Source organism: Lethenteron reissneri, chromosome 52 (genome assembly GCF_015708825.2).
Source record: "Lethenteron reissneri isolate LAM-NWPU_2019-01 chromosome 52, ASM1570882v1, whole genome shotgun sequence".
NCBI lineage: Eukaryota > Metazoa > Chordata > Hyperoartia > Petromyzontiformes > Petromyzontidae > Lethenteron > Lethenteron reissneri.
Genome location: NC_083830.1, coordinates 4,678,215 through 4,693,777, shown reverse-complemented (window position 1 = coordinate 4,693,777; position 15,563 = coordinate 4,678,215). Strand labels below are relative to the sequence as shown.

General features: G+C 44.0%; 1 protein-coding gene across 3 annotated transcripts in view; it reads right to left on the bottom strand.

The window, feature by feature from the left end:
* The window catches only part of TONSL (tonsoku like, DNA repair protein), a 72,691-nt gene that overhangs the window by 19,956 nt on the left and 37,172 nt on the right, over positions 1 to 15,563 (bottom strand). For 2 of the 3 annotated variants that reach the window (XM_061573375.1, XM_061573374.1), the window contains exons 18-25: positions 14,622 to 14,840; positions 9,359 to 9,722; positions 7,353 to 7,526; positions 6,448 to 6,569; positions 5,861 to 6,017; positions 4,506 to 4,584; positions 3,105 to 3,433; positions 1,214 to 1,385 (exon numbers count right to left, since the gene is read on the bottom strand). In XM_061573375.1, the coding sequence (XP_061429359.1) occupies positions 1,214 to 1,385; positions 3,105 to 3,433; positions 4,506 to 4,584; positions 5,861 to 6,017; positions 6,448 to 6,569; positions 7,353 to 7,526; positions 9,359 to 9,722; positions 14,622 to 14,840 (1,616 nt within the window). The remainder of the gene's footprint in view (positions 1 to 1,213; positions 1,386 to 3,104; positions 3,434 to 4,505; positions 4,585 to 5,860; positions 6,018 to 6,447; positions 6,570 to 7,352; positions 7,527 to 9,358; positions 9,723 to 14,621; positions 14,841 to 15,563) is intronic. The other variant, XM_061573376.1, reaches the window with a different exon arrangement.

The window sequence follows — 15,563 nt, the reverse complement described above, 5'->3', positions numbered from 1 at the left end:
GTGTGTGCTATGCCCTTGTGTTTGTAAGCCGGCCGCTTGGTGCTTATTTTCCCAAGTATTAATATAACTTTGGCCAATTCAAGAACCGCATTTTTGTTGTCCTTCCCCCACACCTCCGAAGAGCACGGTTGGCTACGTACGGTGCGAGAGACGACGTTTAACATACATACACAGTATGTGCGGTTAATGCAGACGTGATGCCTTTCAAAAGATATATATATTTGGTGTTTGAACATCTTAACACCTGTTTTATTGCCAGAAAGGCTAAAACCTATTCTAATTTTTTCATCATGTTTGATACTGGCAAAAAGGTCCCATAGGTATACATATATACATGCCCCCCTATCTGTGACGATTTTGATTTGCAGCCGTTTCGGGCCAATGGGCCACTCAGCATTTTAGCGGGGGAGGGGGGTATCCTGTGGCCCAGCAATCGTTAAAACGTGACTCACGACCCCCCTCCCATACTCAATGACTAAATTCATTAGGCCCCAATCTCAGCACTGAAGCACCTGAGCGAAAAGCTCCGAGACAAGGAAGAAGAACACAGCACGTGCATGGCGTCCATTCCTAAACCTTAGAACAATCTTAAATATCTGAGCCCAGAACGGCAATGACCTGGCCAACTCCGTCCCTACCCTTTTCCAAATAAAATCCCTCCCCCCCGCCCCATGCCTGCTCTGATGAGTCCGGTGTGCCTGATACCGTCGATGCCCCTGGTAATGCCGTCCAGAATGTCAGAATGTTGCAATGTACGATTTAAGGGAGGATGTGAAATACAAATATTTTAAATTTCGATTTAAAGCTTTCGTGACTGCAGGGATTCATCTTCTTGGTTCTTTTGGTAAAATCACGTGGAAGGGAAATAATAAAATAATAGAAATAAACATAATAAAATACAATTCTCACGACGTTTCGGCCACAACGCAAGCAGCCGCCCTCAGGTGAAGAACAGGTCTGTCGGAAAGACATCGTTGAATGAATACCACCAAGCTTGGCAGCGTATATTTAAGCTTGATGGTGCTCATTCAGATGCTGTCTTTCCGACAGACCTGTTCTTCACCTGAGGACGGCTGCTTGCATTGTGGCCGAAACTTTGTAAGAATTGTATTTTATGATTTGTTATTTTTATTATTTTATTATTTCCCTTCTACGTGACTTTACCGAAAAAACCACGAAGACAAATATTTTATTTTAAAAAACCACGACTCACGATGCAGCGCGTTCTCCAGCAGGCCGCGGTGATGCTGCACCAGTTGCGCCGTGAAGCCGCACGCTTGCAGGCGGAGAGAGGTGAGCGAGGGGCAGCAGGAGAGCAGCTCGGCAAGCGGCTGGCAGCTCCCGTCTCCCAGCGGGTTCAGGGACAGGTCGAGCTCCTCCAGGCTCTGCGGAGCATCGCACGCACGAGAGCTTCATTGTGAGAGAGCGAGAGAGTGCCTCTCCATGCTCAAATGTGCATCAGAGCAGCACGTGTCTCTCTTGGTAGGTCTTACTCCCCGCGGTGGTCACTTCGTTGAGCTATCATTTGTGATAGCAAGGTCGCTTCTGAAAAAGAGAGGTATAGCTCAGTGGGCCTTACCTGGTAAAAAAAATACAGTTTAATTTTAGTTTTACACCACCACCACCTCTTTGCCAGCCTCCTGTATACTACTCCCACATTATACTATCCTTCCCATTGCCCGCATCTCAGGTGCTTGGCGCAGCACAGCGGTGTAGCTGCTATCGAAAGCAGCAGAGTGGTGTAGCTAAAGAGCACAGTGGCGCAGTAGCGATCGAGCACAGTGGTGTAGCCATCGAAAGTGTACTCTTTGGTTTTTTCGGTAAAGTCACGTAGGTAAAAAATAAAATGAAACAACTAATTAAATCATGACGTTTCGGAGGCAACACAAGCTTCCATCTTCAGGTGGAACCGTTACAGCCAAAGTCGCTGTAGTACAGCTGTAGTACAGCGACTTTTAAACGTCGTGATTTAATTTAGTTGTTTTCATTTATTTTATTTTTTACCTACGTGACTTTACCGAAAAAACCAGAGTATGAATCCTTGCAGTCAGGAAAGCTTCAAATCTAGAATCGAAAGTGTAGTTGGTGCAATCTGCAATGTGGTCCAAACATCAGAGTGGCCCACATGTCCAGTTACGAAGAGGGGTGGACACTGAACAGAGGAACCCATTTCATTCTTTGCACAAGGGCCCATTGCCAACTACACTACGCTTACTTCTGGGTCACTTGCCCATGCCCATTGGCTTTCCTATCTTAAAATGTGGGTTCCGTGGTAAGATTAGATAAATGTGAAGCCAAAGTTAAACGACTGTGTTGCACTGGCACACTTCACATTCTACGGCATCGACCATTTGATTTGTCTGAGAAAAGCACGTTAAATAATCTACAGATACTAATTATGATAACGCTATGTTTCAATGACATTCATAATGCTCCTTTCTTTCTGCATGACGTTCTAAGTTTAGCATGCTGTATGACAAACCAATAGGTTATTCCCATCTGCCATGGTTTTCATTAACAATGTGAATAACCTATTAGCCTATCCATAAATATACTGTTTATATCGAACATTACTAATTAAGATGTATGGTTTCATTCATAATATAACACCTATGACGTTAGATGTCATTACGCAGATGCAAACGGCCATGACCCTCCAAAAGTATGAATATAGATTCGTGAATGTTGTCACGTGTATACTACTCGGTAGTTTTCTGCACCTATGGCTGCTCTTGATATTGACTTCATGAGTCTTGGGCATTAACCATTAATGCTAAAGGTACCTTATTCTGGTTCCTGCTGTAAATGGTTAGAACAATGGATCTGTAATCCAGAGGTCACCAGTTCAATCCCCCAGCACGGCAGTTGAAACAAATGGTGCATTATTCTTTTTTTATCCTCCCCGCCTCTGTTCACCCAGCAGTATAAATGGGTACATCCATATTAACAATATTAACAACCAATTCGTTTGTTGCCTTTCCACCGCACCTCCGATTAGCCGGTAGCTACATACGGTGCGAAAGAAGTTCAACATAGACATACGTAAGTACGTGCATGTACAAAAAAAGTACAAATAAAAAAAAAAGACACGAGCGAGCGAGTACCTGAAACGCGAGCACTCCTCCTACGACCTCCTGCGAGCCCAGGGCCTCCGCGAGCCGGCGCAGGCCCTCGTGGGTGACGGCGTTCGAGGAGAGGTCAAGACGAGCGAGCGCGGGCAAGGTGGACGCGGCGGCGGCCAGCTCGCACAGCAGGTCGTCGCCCACGCGGTTCGAGCGCAGAGCGAGCTCCCGGACGGACGGCTGCAGCTTGAGGGCTCGGAGCACGGGCAGCAGCTTCTCGTAGCCCAGCGCCAGCGGGGGCAGCCGGAAAGCGCCCCCCCGCGCCTCCGTGTCCTGGGCTTCCAGCGCACGCTGCACCCGCTGGTCTACCGCTGCACATAACGACAAAGATTCCCCCCCCACCGTCACGTATATAGCCTTTAACGGACTGTTGGGGTGAGTGCTGTAGGGGAATAGCACCCTGTGAAGGCCGGAGTGGTAGATGAGTGGGTGGGTGTCCAGCACCAAACATCATATCTTCGCCATTCACGATTTGTGAACAATACCCACACATTCAAGGTGCCATTGCGGAAGCAGTTAATATGGAATGTATCTTATGTTTCATCAGACTGATTAATACATACGATGTAGGTCTACTAACGATATCAGCCTTAATTTATGTCATCACAATAAGACTATTGTTAGCCCCTTGAAAACATTTATAATTTGTCACACTCAGATTTATTAACCTTGAGACAGCTGTCATCATCATCATCCAAACTAGCCACTCTCACTCACAACCTCTCGATCGCCTCTAACAACATTGCTAACATAGCCCCACACATCTTATGACAGTTTAAATAACGGGCAGTCAAACGCACATTTGCGACGTCTCGGGCACATTAACGATAATGAACATTAATACTAAACGCGATTTGCTAGGGCCTACAAACCACGCGAGCGCCGGAATGATTCCATGCCCTGGCGATTCGGTGCATTGCACCGATGTGAGGAGTTAGGGGAGAGAGTCGGCGCTCGAATTAAAATCGTTTCTCCCATCGGAGTCAATGAGAGCGAATGTTTTTAATGGTTAATTTTATAACACTGCTAATCACGACAAATGAACAATGCAAAATAAACCCGATTGCCCTGCCGTTGCATTTGCGACAAAAGAATATTACCATTCTTGTTCAACTTCTTTCGTACTGTACGTAGCCAACCATGCTAATTGGAGGCACGAAAAAAGGACAACAAACTAAACACAAAAAAAAAGATTTTTACCCTTTCTGGAAATAAAACAGGTGTTAAGATGTTCAAACGCCAAATAAATCAGGTCTGCATTAGCCACACATACTTGTGGCAAAACATGTAAACATGGTCTGATAATATATGCAATGAAGGATTTTTTTCAGGTCCATAAAAAACCACTGAACATAAGATCACATGCACGGCCAAAGCACTTACCCTGCCCGAGGCTGTCGCAGGCCTTGCGGTATCGCTCAGAGAGAGGCGGCAGGTCCCACGATAGCACATCTGCTAGGACCTACACCGCACAACGTCAACAATGCACGTGTTATATACTCCTAGAAGGAATGACAGCCCTCTATGAAAATAGTAAATCTCTAATGCCCAAAAACCAAAGGGACTTTGTAAAGCAGTGCTGTCCAACCACAAACAAAAAACCTAACCTAATTTGTCATATTAACACTGCCGTATAACAGATATGCATTATGTAAAAAACATTTGTGGGGAGTGGTGGTGCAGTGATTGGCGCATTGCGCTACAAACCCAGAGACCCAAGCTCATTACCAATAACAGTGGCGAATATCTTCCCTAGGTCGACTCAGCCATAAATAAGTTCCCGGTGAAGTATGCAATAAGCACTGGGGAGACAAAGATGGCTGGGTGTAGTGTTAGCCACACATCTCCTCGTGTGCCGTGCTGGCCTTAATAGGTGCTCACTAACAACACTTGTCCCAACAGTCTATTAAAGGCAATATGGAGGTTCTTTGCATTTTTGCCTTTATTTTCCTGGGTTTAATTACCATTGCCAGGGAAAGGAATTCACCTGCCACACATTTCGTACCTACGATTATGACGGTTGGCTACGCACAGTGCGAAAGAAGTTCTACACACATACATTCCTGCGGCGAACAAGTCTGAGAAATAACGGGGGCGGACAGCTCACGTTCTCTCCATCTATAGCGGAGAGGGTGAGAGCTGCTCAATTCGGTTCTTGGAGAAGTATACGCGGTGCGAGATGTCGGACATCGAGCAAGACAACATGCGGTACAAGCCAAATCCAGAGGAGCTAATAAAGGAGAGGCTGACAGTTCAACGTGGTTGAAATCCACAAAACTTTTCTCCAGATTGTATTGTCCGGTTGGTCTGCCAAATTCCCTGGTTTACCCCCTTTATTCTTGGGAAAAAAGTGTTGGCAAATTACTAGCTTACCTCTTCATTCTTGGAACAATTGGTAAAATACGAGATTAGCTCTTCGTTATTGGAACACGATGTTAATAATGACGAGAATACCTCTTCATTATTGGAACAAGGTGTTGCAATGACCATATTACCTCTTCATTATTGAAGAGGTAATCTAGTCGAGATTACCTCTTCATTACTGTAGGCAACTTTGCTACTTCTTCAATAATCTAGTCCAATACACTTTTAAATCTAGATTGAAAACTCATCTCTTTAGAACGTCTTTTTGTGTTTGGTTTGTTGTCCGCACCTCCGATTAGCACGGATGGCTACGCACAGTGACGCTAAACAAGTTCAACACGCGTGAGTACGTACGTACAGAACGACGAGATTACCTCTTCGTTATTGAACAGAGTGTTGGTGATGAGATCCTCCGTGGAGAGCTGGGCACCCTCCTGCTTCAGCTGCAGTCGCGGCCTGAGCCCCGACTCCGAGTAGTAGCGAGCGCTCGCCTGCTCCGCGAGCCACGCCACTGTGCGCACTGCCTGCTCGCTGCGGCGAAACCACACGGAAGCTATAAAACAAAAATATATATAAAAACTTTTTATTGTTTTATTTTACCAGGTGTAAGGCCTGCACTGACCTATAAAGAAGCTCACATGGCCATCGCAAACGATAGGTCAACGAAGTGACTTATTATCATCGCGTATAAATGTTATTGCATCGGCCAAATACGCTTGAACACGCAACGTTGATTCTAAATGTGGAGGGAAAAACCGGAGGACCCAGAGAAAAATCCACGCAACCACGGGGAGAGAGAGAGAGAGAGAGACAGACAGACGCACGGAAACTACAAATACACAACAGGAGTCAGGGTCGGAACCGAACCCACAACCTCCTCCATACCTGGCGAGGTAGTTAACATCTCGCCACGGTGGCGCCCCCACTAACACACGAACGGGTTGGATGAATGCTCGTGTACCTGTAAGGAAGGGGAATGAGGAAAACCTTGTCCTGAACTCTGACACGTATCCTCATTGGCGGCATGGTACATCCCACGTAGGACGGCAGAATTGCCTGGGACTGAACCATCAGTGCTGGTGCCTGAAAGTTGATATCACACACAACGCACATGTTTTTTTAATTTCATATCAACCGTTTTTTTGCAAGTTTAACTATTTAAAACACATTTGTAGTTACAGTATTCCTCGTTATTCACGAACTTGCAATCCGCAATTTTGGCTATCCGCGAATTGCATCTGGAACTCTACACAACTACTGCATCGAGAGAGAGCGAGAAAGAGGTGAGATAAAGTGATAATGTGCAGCATCATCATCATCATTTATGGTAAATTCATTTTTAAACTATTAATTAATACTTTCATATTTAATTTATTTACTTTGTTCATTATCACATTTTTTTGTTGTGTTATGATAATTATCACATATTTTATAGCTTATTAATGTATTTATTTAAGGTAATTCATTAAAGAAGATAGGTTTTTGACTTAAAAATTTCGTGACTGCAGGAATTCATATTCTTGGTTCTTTCGGTAAAGTCACAAAAATAAATAAAAAATGTATACAAATAAAATACTAAATAATACATTGAAAATAATAAAAGCAAAAAACCCACAATAAAAATAGGAAATTATTAAAAAAAAAATTTTTTTAATAAATTGAAAATAATGAAACTAGCCTTTTGCCCGTCCAAGGTGTATTTCAGTAAATCTGAAACTTGCAAGCAAAAAGAAGCCCATACCAGGCTAGGGAGTTAACATCTCGCCACCGTGGCACCATGTGCAATGCTACGTGCTGTAAGTAAATAATTCATTATCATGTTTGGCGGTGCGAAAGAAGTTCAACATGACAGACATACACACGTACATTCTGCAGAGGCACTGCACGTTCGTCAACGCCGCGCATTCTCACGGGGTTCGGGTGGGGTGCGAGCGAGGTGTCGGCTGCCTGCCGCTCCTCGCACATCGACTCGCGGTTGAACGCAAGATCCGTTTCGGATCCAGGAGATGAGCACCTCTCGCTGTCAGAGTCATCACGAATCTGCACGTTCAATAAACCCAAGATGCATTTTGGCGAGGCGAAAACATTTGTACTTAACAGACATTAAACAACGGAATGCAAACACAACCATGAGCATGTTCTTGTCAAGCAAAATCAACATCTCCAGATAAATATGTAATAGCTTTTTGGGTTTTCTTTTTACCAATCTGTATTTTGTAAAGCACTCTAATTCTGTAAATGTTTATCTAATCCTGCCACTTTCTCTGCCCAATATGTCATCCGTGAACATGAGATGTTTCATCTCACAGCCGTTTTCATGTTTAAATATTTTCAATCAAACGAGAAAGCCACCAACCCCCCCATAAGAGTACTGAAAACGAGGTGTAACCTAGTGCCAAGCTGTTTACTATTTAATAGTATAAGGAACAACGATAAAAAAGAAAATTAAAGCATGAAACAATTTTCGATAAGCTGAACTTATACCACAGAACATCATGCCGGTGGAATTCAAGACGCCGTTACAACCAACGCTGCTGATGCCACTAGAACTTTGCCTTCCTTCTGCCAGATGCTGCAGCTGTTGGACATCCAAGATCCACCCAGCAAGGTCTTGTTTTACAGTGTCCTATATTCATACCTTGCTGATCTCGTCAAGAAGAATAAACCATCGCGCGAACTCCGGTCATCCTCACAGCGGCTTTTGGCTGGCCATCGAACAAAGATGGTCACCGCACTGTGTGCTTTCAGATGCGTTTCTGCGGCTGTCTGGAGCTCTCTTCCTTTCGATATTTGGAAACCACTGGAGCTTAGGACGTATTAATCATCTAGATTGAAAGCACATTTGTTTAAAAGTACTTTTTGTGTTTAGTTTGTTGTCCTTCCCCCGCACCTCCAATTAGTGCGTTTGGCTATGTATGGTGCAAAAGAAGTTCAACGTACATCCGTACATTTTGGTACGAGAAAATACATTGGTGACCTTCGCATTGTGAACGTGCCACTGCAATTGAGTAGGTTGCACTAGCCTTATAAAATGCATTCTAAAAGGGTCAAAGAAAAAAGGCTCTTGGCCCTGATCTGGTAGAAGTAATCTCTCAACATCGAGGGATCTCTCAACTGACATAGATCTATGGCTTTTGGCCATCCCCTTGGTCACTAAACCTCTGGGTGCCACTCTCTCAGGTCTGTCTTGGCAACCTACCCACCACCATCCTACAGATCAGCCTCAAACATCACTGAACCTCTTCTTGCATGCATATACAATATGCTTTCATGTCACATTCTATTTCGAACTTTTAAGTGTTTATATAATCCTGCTAATGAATTCCGAGCATCCTCTGCATGCAATGAAGGGTGCAAGGGTCAGACTATCGCTGTGGCTGCTTTGTTAATTCTGCTGCTTTCTGGCCCACACGGTGGCAAAGAATGTTTCTGCCTCAAAAATGCAACTCTTGGCACTGCTCTTATAGTGGTTTTGAAGTGGAGCAAAACCTGTTCTGTTTACACAATAGAACTCTTGACTTTTATCTACCTACTGCATTATTCAACACTGTTATATAATCACACAGACTCACTTCCGACTGAACAGAGGTGGGCGGACCCTGCAATAATCTATTTGATTCCTACAATTCCACGATGGACACACTCATGCGTAGGACGATTACAGCGATGCAAAAATCCTCTGCAGATTCTTCTGTAGATGGTTAATTCTGTTAATATATATATCTACGTGAGCGAGCATAATGTGTATTTAAAGCTACGAGGGTAAGCACGCAACCATGTCACTTTGACTGACTGGTATCGCAGCTCGCTTCAGCCCAGTGGTCCATCCCTGGTAACAAATAAATGTAAGTTTTAGTTAATAAAAAAATTACCTGGTTGTGCGTGCGTCCCACCACTCTGCGCTCCACTAGGTGCGTCAGACGCTGCTGCCTGGGCGCCCTTCGGCTCTGCCGGCCGCCGGGTCTGGCAGCGGAGCTCCCGGGGCGGCCTCCTCCGCCACCGCCAACAAGGCCGACAACGGCGCTCCGTGGGGGACTCCGGCCCCCGCGGCACAGGGGCGGCTCGGTGCGCGCCCGCTTGTGCGGCGGCCGCTGCTGTTGCCCCAGGTCGTCGATCAGCCACTCGGAGTCCGACACGTAGCGCTCGGCCGCGATGAGCGCCGGGCTGGGAGCCGCCGCCGTCGGAACTGTGTCGCCGTACTGCGTGGAGCTCGCCGGGGGATGTCCCATGAGCAGCCTGAAAACGACAATCGCCGGCCACGGTCAAAATCCCACTGCTGGATGAATGCCTCTCCAAGCCGATTTCATCGCTCCGTCTCCAAGGGCGTCGCATCGGACACGTTCCATTTCTTGGTTGCCGCTCCATTATCATTGTTGGCCATCGACCATCGCCTTTTCTAGCTAAGTGTCCTGCCCAAGCCCTCTTACTTTGTTGACACATTATAATGTTCTCTAATCCGCGTATTATAACGGCAAACAGATATTCCAATAAAACCTTTCTGAAGAAGTTATAAACATGTCTTAACTTCAACCATGCCTATATTTCACTAAACAAAAGCCCTTCATCAATTTTAAATTAGTTGCAGTGACCTCGCCGTTGTTGTTATTATTATAATGCTGTAATAATGTCCAATTTATACTCGCGCCCAGCATTTGTGCAGTGAGGTGCTAACACAAGTCGGAAGAGTTTTATAGGAAGGACAAAAAAGAAAGCACAAGTGACAGGCACACGGTGATGAATATGGTAATTGTGGTAACATTAATACAACACAAGCACAGCTTCTGCTGTACAACAAAAGTAAGATAATGTTTAACACAAAAGCAACAACTATGAAACATTATTTCATGTTCAGAAAATGCAGAGCCAAAATGATAATATGGGTGTAAAAAAGGTAATATTTGGGGATTAAGCCTTATAATATGTTGTGCGTAAACTGAATAATCTGAGTGACAAAACACCAATAGGAAGAAATTGATGGGTTGATAAAAAAAAAGATAATTCACTTCCATAACACTGAATACAGAAAAAGGATTTTTATTTTTTTTGCACATTAATAATCAGTCCTCACATTCTTGATCCCAAGGGACCTTGATATAACTGCGGAAAAATGTATTTCAAAATGGAATGTGAGATGATTTGTCCGTTCTTCGAATGTACACTCAGTTAATATTAATGAACCTACCTACACGATATCTACCCACATATACCGATCAAGACAACTCATTACTGCTCATGTCAATTTGTGATGAGGTGCAATCATTTCAAGTAAAACGTCTTTTTTTATTTGCCTTTGGCCTTTGGCGGCAGTGACCAAGCGATAGGAATCATTGATGTCTCTTATCAGGCACCCGCGTGCCCAGATGTCTGTGCATCTCAACGGCGAATTGATTACAGCTGACACAATATAAAAACCCTCCAATATTAACCGTACCAATAGGCTCTACAATGCACCTACTAAAATTCAGGTCCGCACTCCAAACGTTCAAAAGGTTATTTTCACACTCACATTTTATTTCTGCAAGCGGTGTTTACGATTTACATTTCTATTAGGTATCGTATGATGACAGTAAAAGTATGCAGACTCCAAATATTGCATTTCTGTTAAAGCCACAGCAGCAGAGTGAATGAGAAATCCACAAAACAAGCAATGGGCATTTCCAGTGAGATGATGGGACCTTTATACAATTCAAAGCCAAATTGGCTCTCTGATCAAATGAGGAAATGCAATTCTTGCTTGGCGCTCCACAGCCAGTGGCAGAAATGCCATTAATCCTATGACAGGGGGGCAGTCTCTCCACATGGTAACCACCACTGTTGACTGCTGATAAATTGGTTCTTAATTTAGCGACCCCAGAGAGATGATAGGCCGAGTCATCTCCGAACAGGACTTTGAAGTTGCAACCCTCAAAGGCCTTGCTGGGACAGCGCGGTGCCAACAGAGTATGCATATTTTTACGACTCGTATTTTGGAACAATGTTCACCTACGTTACCAGAAACACAGTCTCAGAAAAAAAAGGAAGGTTAAAAGCACAGGCGGCAGAAATTTGGCTATTAAAGAACCACCGCAGAAAAACCTAGCAGGGACCGAGTGAAAATGTTGAGGGGAAGTGCTGGCAATTGAAGACAAAATCTATATATAGGAGGGGATATATTGATGGAAAGGTATGGGGTGGTCGCCCTGGTTATTGCTGTGGGTATACTAATATATTATTAAAAAGTTTTGCTAGCTGGCTGGCTGGTACGCAGCTAGGAAAGCATGCAGTGGTGACGTCACCACGTACATATGCGTGATGACATCACACGCATCCCGCAGCGCTCTTTCTCTTCTTGCCCCTCTTTCACTGGAACAAACTTCCCCTCCACATTAAGCAGTCACCTTCACTCACTAGTTTCCACTCCTCACTCACAACTCACTTATTGTTCTCTAGCTCACCCCACGACCTCCTTAATCTCCCCCTCATAACCACCACCACCACCACCATTCTTGTTCCCTCTTGATAATCTATCTCTGTGGCTATCACTCATTTCCCATCTACCTAATTGATTCATCATCATATATGCTACTTTGATGAGTGATCATCACGTGTGGTCAGTTCGCCTCTGAAAGATATCTCAGAGCTCAGTTAGCTGTACCTGATAAAATATTGTATTTTTTATCTTCAGAAATTATGTCTGTCTAAAATAAAAAATGTGTTTTTTTACCTGATTACTATTCATGTTAATGAAGAACAATTTGTTACAAAATAAATCAAGTATAAGTATATAACAGTAAACATTCTATGTTGTGGATTTGTAAACATTCTATGTTGTGGATTTGCTCTCCAATACACCCGTGTGCTGTACTAGTAACGAATTGGCATGTTCTGTTTACGTGACAAACCTTACTAATTGGCTGTGTCGGGTGGTGGCGGGTTTAACGACACATTTATATTTTACGCGATCTAACCCAAAACAACTTATATTATGGATTCTATTATTGTAAAATAAAAATGTTTTTCGTATAGTCAAGCATAAAAGCAAATGGAAATAAAACTTGCACGACTGTGTGTTTTGATGAAGTGTTGCCATATCACTTCAGAAACTTATAATCAATAACACAACGAAAAAAGGGGGCCTTCAAAGTGTGATAATGCAAGCACTATTCAAGCAGTCCACTTAAAATCCATCAGTCGACTTTATTCAGGCCCAGCATCAGAGACCAGACCTCAAAAGTGACACTTTAGCGTCCACACAAACAACGGTTTTGAATTAATTTTTGTTCAATCGCCAGCCACGCAAAGAGTAAAATTTATCCCAGCGCTGCCAGATATCTCCTTCTACGAGACAGGCAGCTAAAAAAGAAAAGCCGACGTCAAATGCCACCTCATTGTTAACCCCTACCTATTTACGTTGCTGCATTTCATCTATATTGTTTTTCAGAATATGTATTTATACTGGAGGAATCCGATGAACTATAAAGCTCTTTTTCACAGATGTCCAGTGGCATTATGCCTTGCACAGAATGAACCTGTCGTCACACCTTTTGTCAAGTCTGACACTAAAGACATGACACGCGTGAAATTGTGAGATGATGAAAAAAAGAAGAATCATTCAGTATTATGTGGAAATCCTTTTGAAAAAGTTTTAAGTTTTGGTAGCAGGCTCATCAATTAAACCCATGCTGCAACCAAATAAGCCCCTTTCTTCGGCCCCTTGGGAAATCCCTATCGCCTAGAACCAGCAGCAGCGGTTTCATTAGCCACGTTTAATTCGTCTTTTGAGGAGAAAATTACGTGCGGAGAGGAGGTTACAGGAGCATTTATTGTCGAAACTAAAATTCGTTCCGGAGCTTGTGGGACGGTGTACATGGATGAGTAATACTCCATCGCGGTGAATACAGGCACGAAGGCTCATTTAACCTCTGAACAATCCCCTCCGTATTGCTCGGTTATTTATGGTGCAGTGTCCAAGGATGCAACGGCGAGGCAATGAGCAACAAGCAAGCCACCTTTTCAGATGCCACTGGGGAAGGAAACTAAGTCAATTGCTCTCGCGACATACAGAATGCCCAAAAGAATGCGTGTTGTCAGCGTAACCAATCACCTGAAAACGAATTAAGCAAACGCGAAGAACAATTGCACGCACTTTGCAAGGATTTTCACAGGAGGTTGTTCCCAATGTTCCTATCCATAATCTATTATTTCACAGCCTTTCAGACCAAGTGCCCCCCCCTCCCCCCGCCGCCTCTTGAGTTGAAGTAAAATCGCAGAGAAATTGGGCTTTTCGGGGATATCGACTCCAGCTGGGGAACTCACTCCCCAAAATGTTGTTTAGTTTAACATATATTGCACATGTAGCATCGTCGTTCATGCAAATTGCAGCTCACGATCGCCAGAGGAACCACAGGAGGCAGCTGGAAGGCAGCGAAGAGCCAGCGTTGCCAACAGTTGTGCAGAGTCGATGGTCTCGGACACGTCACCAATTTCTCCACAAAAATGCCCATCGGATTATGTATGTTGAACTTCTTTTGCACCATACGTACCAAACTGTGCTCATCTGTGGGGTCCCGGGTGTCTCTATGGATGTCCCTATGGGTCCGGATGTCTGTGGGTCTCTGTGTATCTACTATGTTGAACTTCTGTTGCACCATACGTACCAAACTGCTAATCTGTGGGGTCCTGGGTGTCTCCACGGGTGTCTCTATGGATGTCCCTATGGGTCCGGGTGTCTGTGGGTCTCTGTGTATGTACTATGTTGAACTTCTTTCGCAACGTACGTAGCCAGCCAACCGCGCAAATCGTGTCAGAATGTATTTCTTCCAGGAATAATCAACACAATTTAGACCAAACACAAGCTGATGATGGACAAGTTTACCGAGCGATGGGTTAATTATTTTTCATAATTCAATAGCATTTTTTTTTTAACTACTTCATTTTAAAAGTTGTCCATAAAGATTTTTACACACTGCAAAAACACAGAAAATTACACTTTTGCCATCTTTGGCTTATGGAATGCACATTACTATCTGGAATTTGTATTGTAGTTTCGTAATTAACAACATTAATCAACATACCGTATTAACATACTATGCACACACCGGACGATTGACGTGGGGTAGAAGCGCGGGAACACACCCCACACTACGCGCCTCTTACCGGTTCCTGGTGCTGCCCAGATCCCTGATTGCCTCGCGATACGCAGACGCTCCACATTTAGCCGCGTCCACGCTTCGCGCTTCCTCCCGAAACGCCGGCGGCACCGCCACCTTGTCGTCACCGTCCTCGCTGTCGGTGGCCGAGAGATCGTTGTCGTCTCCGCCGTTGCGAAGGTTCGTGTCTCTAAGTGACCGGCGCAAGTTGTCGCCACTCCGCGACCTGGAACCATCACACAGCAGCCATGCCACGGCGGAGAGATGTTAACTACCTCGCCTGGTATTCAGGAGGTCGTGGATTCGATTTTGTATGAAAAAGGTTTTTTTTGTAATAAAGGTGCATGAAATGTTATATTCAAATGAGCTCCTCTATTTAATGAAATATTCTAGAATTACATGGTCTTGAGGAAGATGTATTCAGCATTCCAATAATTGACATCTCAATGCAAATTCTACTCGAGTCGAATCCAAACCGTGTTCTCAGTGGTAGAGCGATTTATTTCTACTTGACATTACATTTTATAAATTCTCATTCATCGGGAGAGTAACATTTTATGTACAAATGAATACGATCTCATCATCTTCAGCACCGTTATATGTATGTATGTTGAAATTATTTTGCACCGTACGTAGCCAACCGTGCTAATCGTAGGTTTGTAAAGAAATTAGTTTTCAATCTAGATGATTTAAAAGCGCATAGCTCCCAATGGCTTCCAAATATCAGAAGGAAGACCGTTCCATAGAGCCGCAAAGGCGTATCTGAAAGCACGCGATGCAGTGACCAGCTTTGTTCGATGGTCATCCAAAAGCCGCTGTGAGAAATAGAAAAAAACTATTGCTAAAGAAAAACAATATTCCTTAACAAGGAGAGATTGGTTTGTTCTTCAAGTCACGAGTTTCTCCCTCATCATTTCAACAGCGTTTTTGTTGTTGTTGTCGTTAAACC